The sequence below is a fragment of the Chroicocephalus ridibundus genome, chromosome 7 (genome assembly GCF_963924245.1).
Source record: "Chroicocephalus ridibundus chromosome 7, bChrRid1.1, whole genome shotgun sequence".
Lineage (NCBI taxonomy): Eukaryota > Metazoa > Chordata > Aves > Charadriiformes > Laridae > Chroicocephalus > Chroicocephalus ridibundus.
The window spans coordinates 28463659-28487014 of record NC_086290.1 but is presented as its reverse complement, the minus strand read 5'-3'; the positions used below and the strand labels follow the sequence as shown (position 1 = coordinate 28487014).

Sequence of the window (23356 nt, the reverse complement as noted above, 5' to 3'; positions counted from 1 at the left end):
GCAGATTTTTATTTGCATTTGTGGTAGCTGTTAGCTTCTGTTATTATTTTGTTTTATAGAACTGGTTTTTAAATACTGGTGTTCCCCACTGGGCAAAGTATGCTGCGTCATTTCCTAATATATATCTCAACAAATTACTCTCTCCCTCTTTTCTACTCCCTCCCTCCCTCCCTGCAATGAAGAGGATAATTTTGTGTCGTGATCTGAGATCAGTTTACCCTGCAGCATTAACCTTCTAACAGAGAGATACTATTTTATTTTTCCAGCATGCTGTAATCCACCCCAGTTTCTGTTATATTTAAAACCTATTAATTGTTAATGTTGCACTTCTTGAATTCTAATCATGAGCAGACTACATGCAGGGCTCCGGTTTGGGAAGGATCATTAACCGTTCCCCCGGGGATCCCGAGCGGTACTTTCTGGAGGCAGCGTGAGCTGTATTATTTGTGTAGACTTTTGTCCTTGTGCTGCTACATCTGTTTGAAACTGGGACTTTGGGTACAGCCTGCATTGTATGGTTTTGAACTGCATTGCCTGACGCTAGCGCTGTGGATTGTTATCTGGAATGCACAGAGGAATCATTGATCACTGCTTCTTTTTCCCTTTTTATTTTTTTTAAACGGGACTGCAGACGCTAGTGGGTATTTATGCTATTTCTTTTCACCGATCTCAGGCACTTCAAATGGTTGAGGTACTTTTCAGCATTACTCTTTTGTTCTAGATTACCTGATCTAACAATTAGTAGTTAAGTTGGAAAACAAAACATGTCTTCTATTTAAGAAAAGAAAAATACTATTCCCTAATGATACAGCAATGTTTTAATATATGTTCTAAATGTAATAATATATATTGACTGGCGTATGTATTACAAAATGGATACTCAAAAAACTTTTAATCTGCATGTATAATTATGATATATTATGCAGGGTGTTGCAATAAATGGTTCAAATCAGAAAGAGATATTTTTTGTTATATTTTAAGCTTTTAAACTTTGGACTGTCATTACCTTCAAGAAACAGAGGAAAGAGGAAATAAGGATATTTATTTTAGGGTTTTTTTAGACTTTATCACGTTCATTGCAACAACACCGTGTCATGTAATAAAGTAGTTCATTCTAGATGAGGTGGTTTTACTTTTGTAATTGTCTTAATACAGTACCCCTATGGCAATGATACCGAGTATTTAATGGCAAAAGCTGACAAAAATTATATCATCTCTCCAGAAAATTTATTAGCAATGACATTTACAAAAACACGCATTTCATTTAAAAGGAATGTAGCAAGAAACTGATGTAGCTGTAGTCCAAAAAAATTAAGTAAGTGTTTAATATTGGGTAATGGATTATCGGAGAATGTCTTCTTAGGCAGATACGATGCAATGTGTTTTTCTTGAATTTGTGTATTTGTGTGTGTATCTGCGAAGAAGATCCTCATTAGTGCAGGCTTCTCTGCAAGCTTCAATGTGTACTAAGGGAAAATTAGAGTCTTTATCTTCAGGTTTAGAAAGTCTGGAAGCAGCTCATTTACTGTTACAATTCTTTAACTAATGAATCTGTAACTTCAACTTTTCTCTCTTCCTTTCGTAAGTCAGGTTAGTGTCAAATATGTGACGTGTACGACCCAAGATTAAACACCCAGGTTTGGTTTCTTCCAATAGTACTGCAAAGGAAAAGAACCATCACTGTGACTGCAAAGAAAGATTCAGAAAAATATAACATTGTAACAAATTGAACTATTTTCTCCTGAGCTGGTTTAAAAACGAAGTTGGGAAATGGGCTCTTATCTTTTCTTGTAGACTGTCATTTTTTGCCCTCTCCTCTTCAGATTTGATTTCTCATCTTAAATAAGTATTGAGGACCACATGTGCACAGATCCTCATGGGATAATTTGGGTTGAAAGGCACCTCAGAGGTCATCTGGTCCAACCTCACAGGATCAGCTGTGAGATCAGACCAGATATTCTGTTTTATTTGAATTAGAAAAATATGTTTGGGTCAGGAAATTAGTTTTAATCCGTATCCATGCCACATCAGGGAAAATGACATATTATGCTCTGTTGAGGCCTTGATGCAGTCGCAGTTATAAACTCTGTCTCCCTCACATCCATTATCATTCCCAAATCCTTCAGTGTTAACAACAAAGCTCTCTGCGATCTTGAGGATGTTGTAAACTGTGACCAACAGTACTCCTGCTATTTAGCAAAGATGTAATCAATTCCCAGTTCCTGAAAATGTTCAGTGAAATTTAGGATTTAATATATTCAGTGCTTCATTTGTCTCACATTTTTCACAGTGTTAAAATGTTTTCTGAAGTGGGGTCACTTGAGTTCCCTTTCCTGGTACAAACACTCCCCCTGTGCTCTTCTGAACTTCAGCCTTCCCATGGGCTCTCTCACTCATTAATTCTGCATGGAAATGTTTGGGGATTACGACCTTTTTTCCCAGCAAGCAGTGTTTCTAATGGAGCCTGCAAAGGACCTCCTCTCACAAAGAGGTCTCCGGGAGAGAATATTTTCCAAGTAAATGCTAATATCTATCACTGAACAGAAGAACCAGTAGAGAGAAATGACAGTGATTTGTTAGGGGGCAAGAGTGGGTTCTCGTAACGTGCCTGTTGGACCAGCAGGTGATCGGAGAAGGCTTTCAGTGGGCTCTTTGCAATTCAGAGGCGGTAGTTGGGGCCCTGCAGCACTGAGGATGTGCAGGGTTGGGGGTGGAACTATCTAGTAACCTGGGGATGGCAGCAACAATGGAGCTGCCTTTCCTTCCTAAGCTCTGGCATGCTGCCTATTCCCAATTTCCTCCTTTTTATCTCAAAAAGACAAAGAAAAGAAAAAGATTCCAGCAGGAAGTGTTATTTTTTATTTTTCTTCTGTATGTATATTGCCCTGAAAAGTTGTAAATTGATTATTGTTTGTTCTCCAGATGGATCCTGTGCAAAAAGCAGTCATAAACCATACATTTGGAGTGTCCATTCCACCAAAGAAGAAACAAGTCATTTCCTGTAACGTCTGCCAGCTTCGCTTTAATTCTGATGTGAGTATTGACTATTCTTTTTTTTCTTTTTGGTACATTAGGTATAATTAATCTAAACCTCTTTTTCCCCAAACAAATCATTCCAGTTCAGCTCACATTCTGCTCAGCCTGCTGGGCTGATATTTTTGTCCACTCAGAGATGGAAGTCCATAGAGGTACATCAGCCTTTGATTTTCTTGAATGTGTCTGGCATGATGTCCAATGCCACGTCCATTGATGGTATCCCATTACCTTCAAGAGGTACTGCAAAAAGAAATGTTGGTTGGTCTTTTTTTTTTGGTTGTTTTTTTTTTTTAAAAAAAGGAGGGGGAGCAGACAGAAAATCTTTCCTATGAGTTCTCCGTGTCATACCCACTCTTCTTCCAGAAGAAATACCTTTTTGCTGTTGTTTCTCCATCCTTGATGATAATATGTCTTCTGATTTCTTAATAAAGCCACTCTTCCAGTAACTTTCATTTGGAATAAACATGAGCATTTACTTCTGGCTGTCTCTTTGAGTATGATAAAGTTCAAGGAAACTGTTTTCTGAGGTGTAATGTAAAAAAATGCATTACAAAAGAGTACATTGATTTATATGTTTAAAATACATATCCAGTTAATGTTTTTCTCAAGTAGCTTTAAAATTAAAGAAATTCAAGAAAACTATGTCTAAGAAAATTATGACCTTCGACACTTTAAAAATATGTATTTGTTCTTGGAGACTACTTACAATGTCATTTAGCTAATACAAGAACCTTCAAACTTCTCAGGTTTTTTTTTCAATTTCAAGTGTAAAACCAAATCCTTAAGTGATGTGTTAATATTATATATTTTGCTGTTATAATTTCAGTCTAAGAAATAGTTTGCAGACACCTCCTCAAAGCCTTTCAGTACTCAGTGCTCCTAGAGATTGGCAGTGAAGCACCCATACCTATTACTTTAATTTTCTCTGCCTCTACGATTCCACTTTGAAAAATGCCTTGTAAAGTGGTTTCCCCAGCTTGGCTTTCTTGTCTAGGGTGGAAAGGATTTTGAAGCAGTGCTATCCTACCTTCAAATTGATTTCTAAATCTGTCATCTTTTGACAAGCTTATTAAATTTTCTTTGAAGTGGCAATATCTACTTAGTTAACCGATTTCAAAAGTCGTTATTTAAAATTTAGTTCACTTATATTTCCTCTTTAAGGTTAAGATTTAAGGTCAAAAAAATCTTTCTGTTCTGATACTTGGTGCAGATACCTGTTTTTACTGATTAAAACAAGGAACCAGTAAAGTTTTTAAAAATTTTCCTGGGCTCCATGGATCTGAATCTTACTTCTGAGATGGACCTTTCTCAGTCACCAGGGAGGCAGCTCAGCCTCTTCACGCTCTTCCCTCTCCTCCTGAGGTCAGGGTCCCTCTGACCATGGGTCCTGTCCCTAGAGGAGTCACTCACTTTGTCCGTACAGACATTCAGGTGGGCAAACAGCACATCAGGCAGATGGATTGAATCACAACTTAGTGGCTCAAAACAAAAAAAGAGCTGAAATATGATATCTTTTTGTACATCTGCCAACCAAGCAATTTTTCCTATCTAGACTTACTCACAAAGTAGAACAAAACATGCATATCGTATTCTGCTTTCAATAGTGGCATCACAAAAGCAATGGCAGATTATAGCCTGGTTTCTTCTTCTGGGGCGGATGTATTCATATGGTGTTGTGCTCCTTTCTTCCTAAATGTGATCAATATGGTCAGTTCTAGGTGCTAGAAAATATCATCATCCTTTTGTAATGAATGGTTGTAAGAAAAGATGAAGCACTATGACTGTGCCACAGTTAGTGATAAAATGCAGTTCTTTACTTTCTACAGCAGTTTGCTTTATCAGGACATTCACAAACAACCTGGAAATTTGATTTTAGAATGCACTGAGATTTAGTAGTGTTATTCATACCAGAAAATACCTTCATAACTATTTCATAACCACAACATACAAGAATATTTGGAGAAGGAATTTTCACTTCTCTTTTAAAAACTATCTAGCCGTTTATTGGTTTATTCAGCTTCTCCTGGGAAGCTTACATAAGTTTTTAAAATCTTTCCTCCGGGTTCAGTCTTTTGACCTTAAGAGTTATTTATTTGAGTGTGAGAGTGAGATCTTCTACTCAGATACTGTTCTCACCACCACCACCCCATAATCTCCATTGTTATAATTTCACTGAGGTGATGCTAATGGCCTTTCAACTAAGCTCTGCAGACTCTTATAGTTCTTTCTTAGCTAGTTAAAAGCTCCTTCACAGAAATAAAATGCTTGTATTTTTCTTTTTGGTCCCTTTATAATGTGAAATTATGCTTAGGGAGTGGAACGGTCTTTACAATCCATCCTGTGTTGCATGTCATATATTTGAGAACCTTGTAACTGTTGAATCTTTCAGTGAAATCAATTCCACCATGTAACTTCCTAAGAATGTACTGAAAGCCTTTTGGGTGGCCTCAAACTGTGATAAACCTGCATTAAAGCCTTGAGAATAGGACATTGCAGAATGAGATTTGTAGGCCAGTCACTTCACACTTGCAGTTTGTTCTAGCTCAACAATGCTGACGTGCTCCTTGTTGTTGATGGGCATTTTGTTCCTTTCAACTTCTGTTGACCTTAAATGCAAGCAAATGAAATAAAAATGACAGAAGTAAGCTATTAAGTATTATTCTTAATTTTGTTCTCCTAAATGAATTTCAGTTGCATGGTGTTTGATGATTCTGACCTGATTCTAGTAGTGCTTTATCTATTGCATGAGTAACGTATGGACCAGTGGATATTCGTCTGTGAGAAGACGAAAATTGGCTTCCTTGCCTGCAATTGTCTTCTCACACTGTGGACACCCACTGGTCTGGATCAATAGACCTAGAAAATTCAGACCAGTCAATTTATAGTTGTCAAACCTCCCACTAAATTGATACAGTAAATTGCAAAGGTTTCATTTTTCTTCTGCTAGTGTGTGTCTGCAGGTTTAGCTTTGGTGAGAGTGTTGTGGCATCGGATTCAGAGACAGGGATCTGCAGCTATCTGCAGGAAGAGAAAGTCTGATATCAGGGATGCAAGGAAACTTTAAAATAGACTGTCTCCAATGTGGGAGTAAATGTATCTAATGTTGAAGTGATGCCTTCTGGATTTTGAAAAATAAAAATTGGTAGGATGGTGCTATTTTTCTCCTACCATATTATAATTTGAACAGAGTGTTTCCTAACTGAATTGTTCAATATATCCTAGTCTCTTGTACTTCTAAAATGTTTTTTAAAAGTACAACATGAAGAAAACATCTGCACGCAAACTCTAAATCCAATCCAGGTTTAGCCTGATCTGTTTATCCTCTTCCAAAAAATAAATGATGGGTTTTGATCATACTCTTAGGCATTGCCATCAAACTCTATCTGTCCTTTTCTAGAATTCATTATCTGAAGTTTGGTCAATTTGGAAGTTGTTTTCTGCTAATAAATACTGGCACAAACATTTTCTGCACCGCTTCCAAGCTCTGTCAACTCCAAGAGAAACTGTAGTACAGAAGAGATGATCCAAAATCTTTAGAAACAGAAAAATATAATACCATCTCTGCGAAGTAACACCAAACTAAAGTTGTTTTAATAGCCTGAGCTTTGAGGCCATTGAATGGGGATTCTATCTGTAGGATTGACCTGACAACAGTGATAACTGAGGTTGCTTCAACAATATTTTTTGTATGATCTAGTTAAAATGCTCTAGCTGGTACTTAGGTTCAGGCAGCTAATACCACTCTAAGTATCTTGTTGTTTGAGTATCTGAGGTATCTGGGACATCCACACCAGGCTGGTAGACCTGACACAGGCCCTGCAGTTGGAGGTCAGGCAGGACACCTGAGGACAAAATATACTGGATGCCCCTTTCTAGAACTGAATCCCCACTCATTAGGTTTGTCTTCTATTTTCTTTTTCCTTTCTTTTTTTTCTTTTTTTTTTTTTTTTGAAGGGGTTTGGGGGGGAAACAGGATTTAGTGAGGAGAAAAAGCATTAAAAGAAATAGGAGGAAGTTAATTGACCTCAAGATTATGATACCAGAAAACTGGAAAATTAGTAGAGCTCAACAATTCAAAGGAATTGAAATGGCAAAAAAGTGAGGAGGGAATAGAGAAAAGGACTTTTTCCTAAACTAATTTTTAATGATGGTAAATACCAGGAGTCAATTGCTATTGAATTAAATTGGAAATCTCAATTTAAGGATAGCATTATGAGGCTTGGTAGTTGATGAGATTGATTAGTCAGAATAGTCAATGAGATACTTATTTTTCAGCCTGCATAAACTTTATTCTGTTATGCAGAGGAACATACTTTTTTGGAAAACTGTTTAGCAAAAAAAAAAAAAGCAACACTGTCCATTAATAGTTACAGTTGGATTTGTTCCAGTATATCAGAATAAACCCAGGTGTTTCCATCTTTGCATCATAATATCTGTTAGCACCATTATATCTTTTGATTTCTATACGATGATGAAACAGTACGTGTTCCAGTGCAGCAATGATTAGTGTATCAATAAAGTCCAAGCTACAGACTTGTGTTATAATCCAGCTCAGAAAAAATGAGAAATATCTCAGTTATGTTTACTACCACCAGAGACCATGCAGCAGAAGAGGAAGAATCCTCTTCATGGAACAGATTGTGGTAGTGAGTCAGATTTTACACTTGCTTAAAGGCCACCAGAGCAAGGGACGTAACTGTATTCCACTAAGAGGAAGCAAGACATGCTGCGAAAGATCTAGCTCAGCCTTTGAAAAAAATCTTTTTTTCCTTTTAAGAATTCTAGGATTCCTTCCAAACCCATGATATATCTATATGGACTATAGATAAGATTTGCTAAACAAGTTTTCATAGTATTTACATAGGTCTGGCTTGTTGATGTTAGTTATTGGTATTACAGATATTCTAGCAGAAACAAAAAGCAGCTTGGGTGAGTTTGCTGAATACTTATGATACCCGTAAGAGGCTCCAGTAGCAACAGGGCAAGGGGAAAAATGGCTGTCTTCTATCCCACATAGATTCCTTCTCTGCTTACTCTCGGCTTGTTCGTTCTCATTCCTTCTGGCCACCAGATGAATCTGCAGCATCTCCTGCAGCTGCTCTGTGGCAGTAGGTCCCTCCAGCAGCTGTGGAGCTTCAGCCAGACTGTCCCAGAGATGTCTGTTATATTCTGTTACGGCATCTGACACTGCAGCTTGCAGCCGTAAGAGAAAAGTGAGTTGCAGTTGCAAGGATACCTGTTTGGCTTCTGCAGAATTGTTTTTTTTCTCCATGTGTATGAATCATCACCTTGCGTTCACGTAAATTCTCTCTGCTCTTCTCCCTCCTCATTTGTAGTGGTAGTCCACAGAGCTTTTGGAGCTTGGGCACTAGACAATAATGTCAGTGCTAATCCAGTTCCTTTCCTCAGCAGCCAGACCTCTCTGTGCTCCAAACTCACAAATACATTGACAGCAGCCCGCGTGGTTTGTTTTTGTTTGTTTTGTGGTGGTTTTTTTTTTTGAAAACCGAGTTTGTCATCTCTTGATCACGTGTAAAAGAAGTAGTTACTTCCCTCTGTGCATTTTGTTTCTTGTAGGAAGGTCTTCGGCTGTGATACAGCCTGGTAGGTACTATCTTGTTGATAGGATATCATTTGATTGAAATAAACTTGTGTTTGCACGGTGTGGTACTCTGTGAGTAACGACTGTAAGTCAGTGCTGCTTTTTCGTGTCACCTGCAAAGACTTGGAAATCGAGGAAAAAAAAAAAACACCTGGTAGGCAGATCAGAAAAAGCAGATGCAGCAGTTTGGCATTATATGAAGGTAATCTTATTGTTGAATGCATTTGTAGCTAATAAAAATTATGTGACGATAGTGATCATCTTTTTAAAATGCTAGAAGGCAAATTTTTGAAGTTTAGGCAAGTATTACCAAATGTTAACTTTGCAAATTTGAATGAATCACTCATGCTGTCAAAAAGATAACACACAAAATAATCAATAGCATCAAATAAAAATCTACAGAACTGTCATAGTCTTTTGTCAAATGTTTTACATTTTGCCTATAAATAAGACTATTTATATTGATTCTTTGGGTATGGAGGATAGTGAAGCAGATAGGAGGTAATTAAAAGCATAAATCTCAGGAACTTGTGAAGGTAATTTTCTGTTTTGTAGAAAGAACTGACAAAATGATGAAAGTTGTTAGCTCCAACGTGACAGAAATATTGCATGATTATAGGGTACAGGGTTATAACATGCTGAAAATTGTGTTCAAATAACAGCTATTTAACAGCGCTTTTAACTAAGTTTGGTTAGATATTTAAATATGAGTTGACTCCTTATGACATGGCTGATCTTCACAGCTTTTTGATTTTTCTATGTCCTTTTCAACAGTAATCTACCTTACTATTTGGAGCAATTAGGTTTTAGAAACCCATTGAGAACAGAATTGAAAAAATAATGCATAGCTTTGGTCTAACAAATGTATGAATGCTTCAGTTTTGCAGATTTCTTCAATTACATCTGTTATTAACATCAAATGAGATAAAACTAAATTTTTCAACACAGCTTCCTAATTTATCATTTAAGGTAATTTTTATTAAAGTTACGATTCCAGTCTAAATTCTTCTTAATTTATATACTCCTCACATAAATATGCATACTCTTACAACATGGTTCTAACAGGCAAACTATATGATCAAATATTTGATAGACCTCTTACTATTTTAGGAAAGGGAGCTTTATAGTTCAGGACCTGCTGTGAATTAGAGTCATAGAAATAGAATCATAGAATTGCCTCGGTTGGAAGGGACCTTTCAGATCATCCAGTCCAAGCACCAACCTAACTCTGACAAAAACCGTCACTAAACCATATCTCTAAGCTCTATGTCAACCCACCTTTTAAATACCTCCAGAGATGGTGCCTCAGCCGCTTCCCTGGGCAGCCTGTTCCAGTGCTTAATAACCCTTTCAGTGTAAAAGGTTTTCCTAATATCCAGTCTAAACCTCCCCTGGTGCAACCCGAGGCCGTTTCCTCTTGTCCTGTCACCTGTTCCTTGGGAGAAGAGACCGACCCCCACCTCCCTGCACCCTCCTTTCAGGCAGTTGTAGAGAGCGAGAAGGTCTCCCCTCAGCCTCCTTTTCTCCAGGCTGAACACCCCCAGCTCCCTCAGCCGCTCCTCATGAGACTTGTTCTCCAGACCCCTCACCAGCTTCATTGCCCTTCTCTGGACACGCTCCAGCACCTCAATGTCTTTTTTTGTGGTGAGGGGCCCAAAACTGGCCACAGCACTCGAGGTGGGGCCTCACCAGTGCCGAGTACAGGGGGACAATCACTGCCCTAGTCCTCCTCACCACGCTGTTGTGAGTGTGGAGACAAACTGACAATGTGACAGGTATAACTACCTCTGTGCTCCTCCAGTCTTGCACAGTTAGATGCCTTCTCTAACAGGACTGCTGCCATTGCAGCTGTGCCAGGAGGCCTCTCACAGGGATGCTGCACGCGCTTCATTAAAACATTTCTCCTTACGGCCTAATGTAATGTAATTATGGTAGCCTAGCTAAGAGCTTTACCTGCAAAAAAAAAATGGGGTTTTTTGTACTTGAGACTGTGTAGTTATGGTGGAACCTGGAAAAAATCTTGATCTTACACACATACACACTGAACCATTAGACTTTGTCAAACCTTGCATCAAGCTGTCATTGAAGGGATCTGGTAGGTTAGTATTTCATCTCTTTGTGTAGTAATAAATTCAGTTAATTAGTCATTCACACACCAAATAGATTCTAAAACTCAGTCACTTGTGAACTGTCAAAATGAATGGTGCTGATTTCAAATATACTGTCAGTCACTGCTCCTGACAGGGATAATTTTCTGTAATCTTTTGTACTGCAGTCTTACCTGAACTTCAAAGTTTTCTTAAAGGTTATACCACTATCAATGAATCTGTATGATCTGTATGTTTCCTGGTTATCTGTATCTTTCTATATATACATATCTATACATATACACATATTTAAGTTTATGCAAAGTAAAGCTTCAGAGGTTAAGCACTATAATATGCTAATGATATTCACATTTATTTTAGAAAGGATGTTTATGTGTAGAAGATGAAGATTTGCATTGTTGATGTTTTATTAGATGCAGTCTAGCATATAAGGCTAACGTATCATACGTAGTCTCACAGTTTAGCATCCTGATGCTTAGATTTCAAACTTAGTAATTTGGAGTTGAAAGTGGCAATTAACTTCAGATTTTAAATACAATGTAACACTTGGATCATTTTTTTGTCTCAATGAAATATTTTTAAGACGGGAAGAACTTGTCCTTTCTTATAACCAAGTCATTAATCCTAATAGCATAGAAGGCTTTCTAAAAAAAAAAAACCAAAAACAACAACAAAAAAAACCACAACAAAACAACAACAACAGCAAACCCAAACAAAAAAAAAACCAAACAAAACCCCCACAAGGTTTAATTGCTTGCGTTTTTTTAATTACTACTTAAAGACTATGAATGGAACTAAAAATCTACATTGCTTAAAGAGAGGATGGGTGTCCTTCCACCATTTTAGGTCGTAGAAATTTGAAAACCAATAGGAGAAAATTGCGTATTTATTTGTCTGTCAATGATATTCTTAATTATTTGCAACTGAATTCAAAATACAGCTTTTCACTAGGCCATGATCTTCTAAAGATTTAGACATATGTTTAATGCCTTAAAATATGCCTCCTGTTGATCAAAAAGGAATGCCAGACAAATACATAAACACTTTTGTGGAATTTGGCCTGTCAGTACAAAGGTATTTTTTGCATTCTGGTATTTAATGTCATATTTATTGCAGCTTAAAGCTCTTCCTGTTCATTAAATCTTACTAGCCGGTACTTGATGATTTTCTATACTTTCCAATAAGTAGGAGGACTCCATTTTAAAATGTCACAATGTGTATATATCGAGCTAGTAGACCATAGTCAGTTTTAGGACCAAATGGAAATTAGATTTTCCTTTTAGGTGTAGGGAGTTCTTTCATATGAAATATTTTCTTATTCCACTTTTTGAAAGAGTGTCCTCCTTAACCTAAAAATTATAATAATAAACGTTCAATGATGACATTTAATTTCAATTATATAAGCAATAAATTTAACTTAATCTTTTTGAAATAAAAAAATAAATATTCCAACAATATTGTGGCACAGATAAATTATTTTACTGTAGAGTTGATTCATCCCTACAGTAAATGCAGCCCTATACACTGGGATAAATTATTATGCAATTTAAAAGCATCACAGTACAGGAGTACAAAGAGATTCATTAAGGTTACAGATCTTTATTTTAGGGTTTTTAAACTTTTTTTATTTTCTCAAATATTGTTTTGATGATATGGAATTTTCATGAATTAGTTGTACATAGTTTAGTTAATGATGATCAAAAAGTACATTCAATATCCATTTAAAATATTACATCCCTAAGATATTTACTCTTATTTTCTTCTAATATTTTATAGGGGTTTTGTATTAAAACCGGTGAATTATCTTTCTTTTATACCTGTGACTTTTAAACCTTGTGTGTACAGAACTTCCTTTGGATTATCAGACCAAATGAAAATAAGTGTTTGGCATCTTGTCTTAACTGAAAATGAAAATTGTATGTGTTATGGCTTATTTCAAAAGTATGTTTAGTATTTCAGTGATGTATGTTACAAAGCTCGTAACCTGTACTGTATTGCTGTATTTGTGTCAGAAATAAGTTTTAAATGGGACTTGGAGCAAATATGTTTGCCTTGAATGTGGTACTTGTGCAAATATTTTATAAATTACTAACTAGGGTTAGTAATGATCAGGGCATTAATAATCAGCATAATTGGTACCAGTAATAATCAGAACTTGTATTCCAGTTTCAGATTCCCACAGCCGTCCTTTTTTCTTTTGCTTACTATGACTCCAGAAAGAACCGATGTTTTTTATAACACAGTTACACAGAACACGGTTCCGTGTTGATATTGCATTTCAGTTACCAAAAGGCAACTGAATCAAATGATTTATCCCACAGTGGATATTAAGCAAACTCTGAACTTCAGGTGTATCTGAAAGGGTCAGAAAATAAAGCTCGTGTGGCTCGGAAACATTGCTTCAGTACCTCAAGGAATACTCCTCTGACTTCGTGTTTGAAGAGAGTATCTGTGTTTCTACTCACAGAACAGAGATGAGTTGAAAGAGCCTAAAAACCAAAGGTTTAACAAAATCCAGCCACTGGAAGTTGAAACTAGACAAATTTGGTGTAGAAATAAATGGTACGTACTTAACTGACAAAGTGAAGCACTGAAATAATTTACCAAAGGTAGATTTGCCATCCTTAGCTACTTTAAAATCAAGACTAGACAATTTCTTTCCCCCAAAGGAACATGGACTAGTTCAAACAGTTTTGGAAAAGGCTAGTGTTTTCAGAAACCGTACTTGGATATTCATAGCAATACCTTTTGGCCTTATAATGTACAACCATGAATTTGATGATAAAAAGATTATAATAATTACAAAACTTAAATCAAAAGTGAGTCAGTTCACCACATTTCCATGAGGCTTTGCTTGTGTTTACAGAAATCTTAACTTTAATTCTGCCTGGGCTTGTTTGTTCTCAACAGGTCTCATGTACACTACATGAGGATTGAATGAAGGGACTCAAAGACTGTAGTAGGTTGTTACTGATATTGCAGGCATTATTATTGCAAATATCAGCAGAAAGGCTTATTATCAAGGAATTGACTTCCTAAGTCTTTCTCTTGAGTGCACCTATGTCTTTTATGTTATAGCTTTGGCCTCAGGCAGCATATGATCCTATCAACAGCACACATATGCGCAGAGCATAGAGTTCAAATATTTAAAGGGACATCATCAACTTGAGAATGCTTGAGCGCAAAATCTTGTACTTGCTATTATTTAAAGTTAAAAGTATTGGAACAGAAAGGGTATGTGTATATATATATACAGCTCAATTTTTAGTTTCCCTTTTTGTACACTGTAACGTGTGAATAGTTTATTTAATTTTGTTGATGGCCAACGCTCCTTCCAGTGCATCATGTAGCAACAGCAAAGCTTAAGAGAAATGGACAAAATCCAAGAGGGGTGGAGAGAGCCAGGGTGAGACTCCCGTGCCTGCGTAAGGCCCATCGACATAACAGGGTGCAAACAGATCTGTGCTACTCTGCCCACATTCAGAACTGAAAAGGTCCAACCCAGAAGTTGACAAGTGTCCCTTTAAGTAGTGCACGTAGTAGTAGTGGTATAGTTTAGTTGTTTCTTTATAATCCTTAAGTTGTGTTTGTACATGTGTTAATATTTCAAAGGTTTTAAAATCAAGAAATAGTTTAATAGCAGTTGACAATAGGCTCTTTACTGTTTTTATAACAAAGTTTTTTTTTAAAAACCCCAATTTCAGTGGAATTAAAAGTAAAACTTATCTAGCAGTCTTTCCTACTGAATGCTTGCTTACTGAAATCTCCTATGAAAGAAAAGATGCAGCCACACCATGTCGCATACATTACCCTTCCAAGGTGAAAAGCACTGTGTTTCACAGGTTGTATAATCATTTAAGAAGCTTCGGTGTATATGAACTTCACTCCTCTATTTTAGCGGCAGTTCTCCATCAGTTCTGACGGTGCATATAATTCTTGTGAGGACTCCAGCACACTGTCTGTTCTCTTGTCTGGTCCAGCTGTTTCTACTCTTCACTTACTTACACTCTGCCATATGATAAAACTGTTATTACATGCTGTCCCAAGGTGACTGTATTGTAATGCCTACTTCTGCTGATCTTAAAATTATTTTCCTTGTTATGGCAGCACACTTTGCGGAATTCAAATGTCTTAGATGTTATAGTTGTTTTTTATAAAAAGCATGTGACTTGTTTCATGGCTCGCTTCATTTAACACAGTGAACTAAAAAAAATAGCCCTGATTGGTTTGAGAGAGAATGTGGTTTTGCATGAGCATAGTAAAAGTTTACTTGCACTGATGTTTTTATATGCCAGGTGCCAAGGTGTGGCCATTCCGGTTACATGAAGCATGCTTTCACTGAGTGTTTTACTTCGAAATAAACAATATTAACTATTCTAGTTAATATGTAACCTTCAATAGAGGCGCCTAGTAGTATGTCTGAAATAGTTTTTTTTGAATGATGATTGGAAATATTAATAATGCAAAGCTATTGCTGAATAATATAATGTTATGAAAATAGACTGTGTTTGTATTAAATTATGTTTCTTACTCATTTTTTTGTAAATTAATTTCTTGAGGAGTCAAGAAAAATGTTTAAATTCATTAGCTGAAATTTCTAAGCTTTGGCTTTTGTGTTAAGCGTATAGTTCCTTAGTTTTGCTCATAACAAAGCGGCCTGATTTATCAAGGCAGCTGGTTATGTTGAGTCAGGAACAGTAATGGGGTCTCAAAATCACTGAAAAAACGGGCATGTATTTATGTGTCCAGTTTTAGCTGTGCAACTTCAAAAACACTGACCTAGTTTCTGAAGATAGTTTTAAGACAAAGGTGCAGTACACATTACATCTCAGTACATATTTCTACTGTCCTGTTTGGGCAGACCAAGAAAGGGTACCTTACATATAAAGGACTTTAGCCAAAACAAAACACACACAAAAAATAATAATAATTATGTATATATATATATATATATATAAAAGCTCCTCTCCTTCCTGACCTTCAGGTTTCAATTTTCTTGGTCTTTGAAAAAAATTATTCAAAGCAATTTATAAAACAGTCGAGACTGATTTAGTTTTCTGTGTTTTATTCAGGTTTGCTGAAGTTTATAGGTACAGTATTTCTTCATTTTAACCCTTCTTGCTTGATCTAATAGTGAAGTCATAATGTTATTAATGCCTGTTTCAATTGCTGTTAGTGTGATGATGAAAATACTTTGACTTGTGTGCTAGATCAAACAGAAGGAAAAATGGATTATTTAATCATGTTACAGCATAGTACATCTTTCTAACTACAAGCAATAAAGTCTAGGGAACACTACATGTAAAATTGTGTAGCATCTTTCTCAACTGGATGTGTTTACATTTGTATAGTGCTTTAAATCTTTAAGCACCATGGAAGCAAAGAATTACATTAGGAGTGGCAGAGCTTTATGTAATCTCCAAGCCTCTTTTTTTGAGTTACTGAAAACATGTACCATTCATTAAAATCCTATCGTTTGAATATATAAGAACTTACATCTAGGAAAACTATTAGTATAGAGCTACCAAAAATTTCTACGTGGAATAATATGGTGCCTGCTATTGAAAGTGTCACTTTTCTGCCTTGTCATCCATTGTGTTTTATAGAAATACAGAAAAAAGTGAGCCTGATTTGTTCTCCTTTGTAGAGCCAGGCCGAGGCCCACTACAAAGGAAGTAAACATGCCAAGAAGGTCAAAGCACTAGAGGCAACGAAAAATAAACCCAAAGTTGGTTCTTCCAAGGACAGCGCAAAGGCTAACACAAGCTGCTCCACCACGCCAGTCACAGCCAACATCTCTGACAAATCAGGTCAATGAAAACTTTTTTTGTTCTATACATTCTTTATTTTCTTCTTTTTTTGGTGTTTGTAAGAGAGAATCTGATTGCGTGACTTGTGTTTTCTAAACTATTTACTGTGCTTTCTTGTACAGAATTGATTGGTTTTGATATTATCAAAGTGCTTTTTCACATCTGTGAAACATGTGGTCTCCCTGAATGCTGGAGTCTATTTTTTTTTTTTAAACTTGTGAAATTTACTCTTATAAAGTATGGATGCAGTTCATACAACAATAATAGTGGATGGATGTGGGTGGAGGGACAAGTCTGAGATGTATGTATTTAGCTGAGGCACAAGAAACCTTTATAAAAAATTTTTCTTTCCTGAACAGGATAATATTGCTCAAACAGGAAAACACACCTGCAGAAATGTATTGAAGCCTCATGGCATGGATATTTCCTGACTTCCACAGCTCATTAGTGCTCCAACATCACTTCTTTTTTTCTTTTTTTTTTTTCCATATTAGTAAGCTGAGGAAGATCAGTAACACTAATTGCAGTAGAGTTGCTTGAGTCTCTTTCTGCTCTGTCAGTGTTGTGTTACTGAATGAAACAGGAGAAATTCCTGAACTTGCTGACAGTCTGAAATACTGTCTTGTTATCCAGGAGAAAGCACCTACTGTGGGTTCCCCAACTGTTGGTCTAATAGACTACTTCTGACGATTTTGCTTCTGCCTTGGTAGCCATTTATTATCCTCTTCACCAGAGCTGAGCTTGATTCGGATGCCATGAGGTGAATGACACAGACAGTTTTCTGACACACACACACACCCCTCCCAAAAAAAAAAAAGAAAAAAAAAAAAATCCATATCAATGGCTATTTGTCATCCTCCACTCTTCACAGCCACACCAAAACTGTCTTTGGGTCCTTAGCAATGACAATGGGTCCCAAATTTTGGGTTGATTTACCTAGCAAATCACATTTTATGTTTGAGATAACATGAATCCAAGTAGCATCATCAGGTAAACAAGCAACTCTAAAAAAGTCGCAAACCACCATTGATCTAAATCGAATGTGGACTATTGAATGGAAAGAGATTCAAAATATTTGCTAAATAATTTCACTCTCTGAAATATCAAAAGTAGCTTTGGTTAAAACAGCTTACTGCTCCAGGTGTACACTGTAAGAACTCAAGACAACTGCTTAAGTAAGATATCAGTTAAAACTTTAGAGCATTTAACATGTTAAGAATGCATTCTGTGATAAAGTAATTGTATAATGCCCTCCCCCGCCTATGCCAAAGGCCAAATAACAAAAGTTTCAGCGTCTTTTACAAACTCCATCATCTCTTCCGTAAGTCTGGAGCTGTCTTATGTTTCTTTTGCTAGATGATGAGATCTGTCCCTGACTTAATTTTCTTCTTCTCCTTGTACGTCTACATTCAGTTTTTGATAAAATAATCTAACCAATGATATGGGAAACCTGCTCTTGATATTTTTATATTGCCCTGTTTTGACAGTGTGTTGTTTTATGCTATTAATTACTCCACACAAATTAGACAGATTACCATCTGTGTCTGTTGGATTATACTACTGCAAGTGTTTCTGCAGTAAAAATAAATCACGGTGGTGATTTAGTTAAATGCGTTCTTCCCGTTAGGAGAACAGTGGGGTTTTCTATGAAGGGAAGGTTCCTCAGATCCTGTTACTGCTCTACAGGAGATTGTGGGTGGGATGTTTGGGAGGACACAAGCCTGAACCTAGAGTGGCAAATTCTCTGTATATGCAGGTAATGCTGATCACAGAGGTGGGGAACAGCTTGGGTTTTTGGGGTTTTTACCAGGCTATGGACTTGAAACAGGTGTACTTTCCCTTACAGAGGCTGTTGTTCATTTGTCCTTTAACATATGTTTAGCTCTTTAATGTAATGCTTGTTGCAGATAGAGCAATCACTATGTTGCTTCTGGGAATCAGTGGCAGGGGGTTTTTTGCCTTGGAGCAGATTAACTGATACCATTTTTTCTGAATATTTTAACACAGCTTTCAGTCTCTGAGAAATGGATTATTACTATATATTAACTGTATGGGTATGTTTTAGTTTTCTTTAAAAGATTTCTAATACTAAGATTTTCAGTTCATGTGTGTATTAGTGGTGGTGGTTTTTTTTATTCTGATTTCCTGAGGAAATGAGAATTATCATCTTATCATCTATCCTTATCATTGTTATTCTCTGGCCATGTCCTCATAATTTTTACTGTATTGCCTAATGTCAAAAAGATTAATGAGACTTAGGTTTTAATGAAGCTCCTATAAGTTTGATGGGTAGAAGAGAACCTTAACTTGTGGTCCATCCTGAGACATACTGCCGTGTGAGCTCTGTTTTGCTTGGCCTGCTGACTGGCCAGGCTCTATGTTTGCCTTCAGGACAGGGGATTTGAGAGCATGTATATGTGGTGTAAGTCTGAAAAAAATTGCATTACAAGGACATAAGGTAGAGGCTAAATGGAATCAAGGAAGGGAATTAAATTCTACTGCTTGTGGAGTGGTTGTTTAACCATTGTACTTTGGAGGATTGCTGAGTTTCTGAGAAATGTTCATCAAGAAATAAGGCATTCATGGTGTCCTTTTCTTGAGTATGGAAGAGGAGAATGAGAACCTAAACAGAGAAGACAGTTTTAAGTTCTTTTGTTCCTTTGTTATCTGCTGTACCTTTTGCTGGTATTAGTGCAGAATGGGTAGGGAGTATTAAAGTACACTGATAAACTGAATTTACCTCTTATATATGTCTGTTAATAAAAGGGCACAGCAGGCACAACTAGCAGCCTTTTTGATGTGCCATCACTTTCAGTGGCATAATGATGAATGATCTGGACCTCTCCAGACTGAGCAGTTGCTATATATTGAACCAAAATGTCAAGTTAACTTAGCTACAGAGCCATGTCTTCTGTGGGTCAGACATAACATGAAATACAAAACACTTATTTGTTAGAAGTCACTACTATAGTAGTAACAGGAAAAATAATTTCACTGTTAGCTTAGCTTGTGTGATGAATCTACCAAAGGCAAAACCCAAATTCATCCAGTCTTTATTTTTTGAAACTTATGATGGTCCCTCTATATCTGTTCCTTTCAACTTGAGAAGTGTGGCTGCTGGTAGAGCTACAAAAGTTAAATTAATCTTTAAGGGCTTTTGGGAAGTTTCACGAAGAATGTGGGCTGCTACAGACAAAAGCTGCCTCAGCCAAATGGAAATGGGTGACTCTGGAATTTGGTCTAAGCATGACAATGCCCAAGTTGTGAGAGACTGGTCTTCTCTGCTGATGTTAATAATACATTATGACTCAGAAATCACTTTCATAAATCGATCACCAGTAAACATGTAATAACAAAGCCATGGTACCGTAATGGTAAGTTGGCTGCAGCCTCAGGTAAGTGGATATTGATGGGTTGGATTGCACAAGTTTTGCATCCTAACTTGATTAGACTACTATGTGATCTTATTTTCTAAACATACATCTCTTCACCATTTAGAAAATACTTGTTTGTTAGTGCTTCTAAGTACCACCATCCTATCGTGTTCACTGCTTCTGCAGGCAGGAATAAAATGCCACAGATGATGTGTGATGAGGTGGTTGTTCCTGTACCTCTTGTTGGGTCATGTCTGCTTGTCCTGATGGGTATTTGCGCATTGGAGGTGTCCATAGGGGAACCTTTCACAACCTGTCTCCCGCACAGTTTCTCTAACCACCCCAGAAAAGTCTAGTAACAGCTATAGAACAGTCTCATATGCTAGAAAATGATTACTGTGGCACTGCAAGCTTTTTTGTAGCTGCTTTGAGACATCATTAAAGAACAGCAGTGTTAACAGCACTGGGAGCAGCTCTTTCATGTGGAGCAAAGATTCCCTTCCCTCTCTGTCCAAGTCCATGATTTTCAGGGTAGCTTCAGACAGAAGTATACATATATGTATGGCATATATGTATGGCATTGCTTTAGAAAAGGGCAGGGGTAGCAACCAGTACATAACAGAGTTTAGAATATTTAGAGTGTGTTTTAAATATAGCTCTGAGAATGCAACAGAAGACGGTGTCTGTGATCCCAGGTTAGCGTAGTCTAGGTGCTTACAGTGATGAATCCTTCAGGAATGCATATGATAATAGCTGGATTGAAATGTCACTGTTTACTTATCAAGCAAAGAGTAATTCTTTGATCATACTTCCAAATCAAAATAAATAGTTCAAAATTAAGCAGACAGATGATGTGGTATCACCTTTTTTGCATTTTGCTTTGATATAAAAATCAGGAAGTAAGTGCAACTGTTTTAAACTACTCAAAAGAGGCAAAACCAGGTTTTAGATTATAAAAGTACGGTCTTTTTTTTTTTTTCTTCTGTCTTTGATCCATTCAGTATGTGCTCTATTTCCTTTGTTCCAGTGAGAGCTGTTTGTGAAATTATAGGTATGGGCATTTCAAGTTCAGTCCTCATTCAAATATGATCAGAAGGCTCTTCTACTTGGGGCTTAATAGGTACAGATAATCCCTTTGGATGGTCTATGAAAACTCCTTTTTGTTCAGCTGGTACAGGGATATGCAACATTACACACCTAACTAGGCCACATTCTAAACCATGTTTCAAATCCTAACCCCTCTTACTACTCCTTTGTTCTGTAGCCAGGTCTCAGGGCAGCTCAACAAGCAGTTCTCGGGGTCATGGTGATGATATTCCAGCATATGAGCAGTCCTGTGCTGATCTGCTGTGTATGGCAAGGATGGCAGGAAAGGGATGCAACTGGAAAGTTGTTTGCCAGCTTCTCGATCCTAAGCAGGCCCTGTAAGAGTTATTCCAGTCATTACAGCTTTATAACTAAAACCAGCTGGAGGTCGTTCTGAGGAATGTTGTTGTCCTAGAGTGGAGTACAGTTTCTGATGCTGAATGGGCTAGCTCACATTGTGAAAACAGTCTAGACATGTTGATGGACCTAGTAAGTGACACTTGATGTCATGTACACATATGGTAACTAGTTGGCCCATTGAACAGGACTGGCAACTCCAAGCTTTATCAGGCTTTTAAAAGCAGACCTTGAGGTTTTGTCTGTGAGTTTTAGTTTATTAAGGGCTTTCTGTGGGTCCTTTGACAACAAAACTGAGTGTTTTTTCCTTTTGTTCCTGAAGTAGAGTGCAACGTGTTGAATCACATTTAGTCAGGAAGATGACGATGGGTTGGATTTCTCTGGTGTTCCAGTTACCAGTGCTGTTTATGCATCAACTACCAATGAGGTGTAACGTCCCAAGGGAGGTCTCAGTTCGTATTTCACAAGTCCACCATCAGGACACTCCCTAAGTCGTGCTGCTTTCATTGCTTATTTTAAAAAATCTTTCTGGCAGTGCTTAAATTCTAAACTTTTCCATATGCATCTCCATACTTGGAGTAATCCTAAAAATTATACCAGTTCTCTTAAAAAAAATCCCTTTTCACCATAACATTTATTTCAATTTATCATCTTGTTTTCCACCCATTTTAAAAGAGTGGTTTGTTTACATAGCTCCAATAAACTTTTTTTTAGATAATCCTTCAGAAATAGCTAGGAGATAGAGACACGCAGCCTCCACGGCTTAACTGTGGGACATCTGTTCCAGGAATTCTAGGTTATTTGCCATACAGATATCATTTTAAGAACCTTAAAGTTTAGGGTGTTTCAAGGCATTTATTCTTCAATCTTTTAATTCTTTGTAATTGCACCCAAGTCCTCTAGACCTCAAAATATGTTGTGCCAAAGTTGAATTTTGTGAGTGGGGCAGGAAGAGAGAGAGAAGCTGTAGGAGAGGAACACAACAAGGATGCGTTTGGCTTGCTGTCTCCCGATGTCAATGGGCCATATTTAGAGGTTCTACCTTATGCCCCTCAAAGATGCTTGTCATTCTGCCTAGCCTCCACCAAAAGCTACTGATGAGCCTCATCAGTCGTTCACATTTATGCTTACATAAAGAATTCTGCTGAAGTTATATGCTATAAAACAATCATGCATCTGTGTTTATGTGTATTCGGATAGTGCCTACTAAGCACAGGCATACTTCTGTTAGATAAAGGCATTCATTTATGGTCAACGGAGTAGTAAATTAGATTCAGCCACCAAGGAGAGTTAGTTCAAGGGCATTTTTTCATTAAATCATCTGAGGATGGTAAGTTTTGTTCTCTTTTCATTCAGTGTTTCACAGCCATCTAAAGATCACTCTTACATTGACGCCTGTTGAAACTCTGTCCCCGAAACAGAGGTAAAGGCGCAGTATAGAATTTGCTGCTTGATTACAGTGCTTTTATAGTTGATAAAATAGAATTAATGAATGCTCATAAATTCATCACAGATACACTGTTGCAAGTACCATGCATGTCTTTACATGAACATTATATTATCAGTATTGATATGTAAAACATACCGTCAGTGGTACATTTAACACCTCTATTGGATTTAATAGTACATAGCTTCTGGGCATTTCTGGTGGGTTATTTCTGCAGCCAGTTCAGGAATTTGCTCTTTAGTTTGTGCTCTTAGGATGAAAGGTTAGCCAAAAGGATACTTAACAAATCAAAGTCTATTAACAGGAAATCGTTATAATAGGTCGTATCCTTAAACACGTTCTTCCCTGTCTGTTACTATTCGTGCTTTTCAAAAGTGGATATTCAAGCCTCATCTTTCCATGTGTGTCTTACAATGTGTCATTCTGCATGTTTTGATATTGCTAACCCCCTGGGAGCTCCTGGAAGTCGTCAGATGTTTCTTCACTCTGTCTATAATAATGGTAACTAGCACATATCAAATTCTGCACCTCTGCTG

General features: G+C 37.1%; 1 protein-coding gene across 11 annotated transcripts in view; it reads left to right on the top strand.

Moving 5' to 3' along the window:
- Positions 1–23356, top strand: part of ZNF385B (zinc finger protein 385B) — a 172415-nt gene that overhangs the window by 130735 nt on the left and 18324 nt on the right. For 10 of the 11 annotated variants that reach the window (XM_063340954.1, XM_063340953.1, XM_063340963.1 and 7 more), the window contains 2 exons: positions 2923–3033; positions 16394–16556. In XM_063340954.1, the coding sequence (XP_063197024.1) occupies positions 2923–3033; positions 16394–16556 (274 nt within the window). Of the gene's footprint in view, positions 1–417; positions 692–2922; positions 3034–16393; positions 16557–23356 lie in introns of those variants that run through there. The other variant, XM_063340962.1, reaches the window with a different exon arrangement.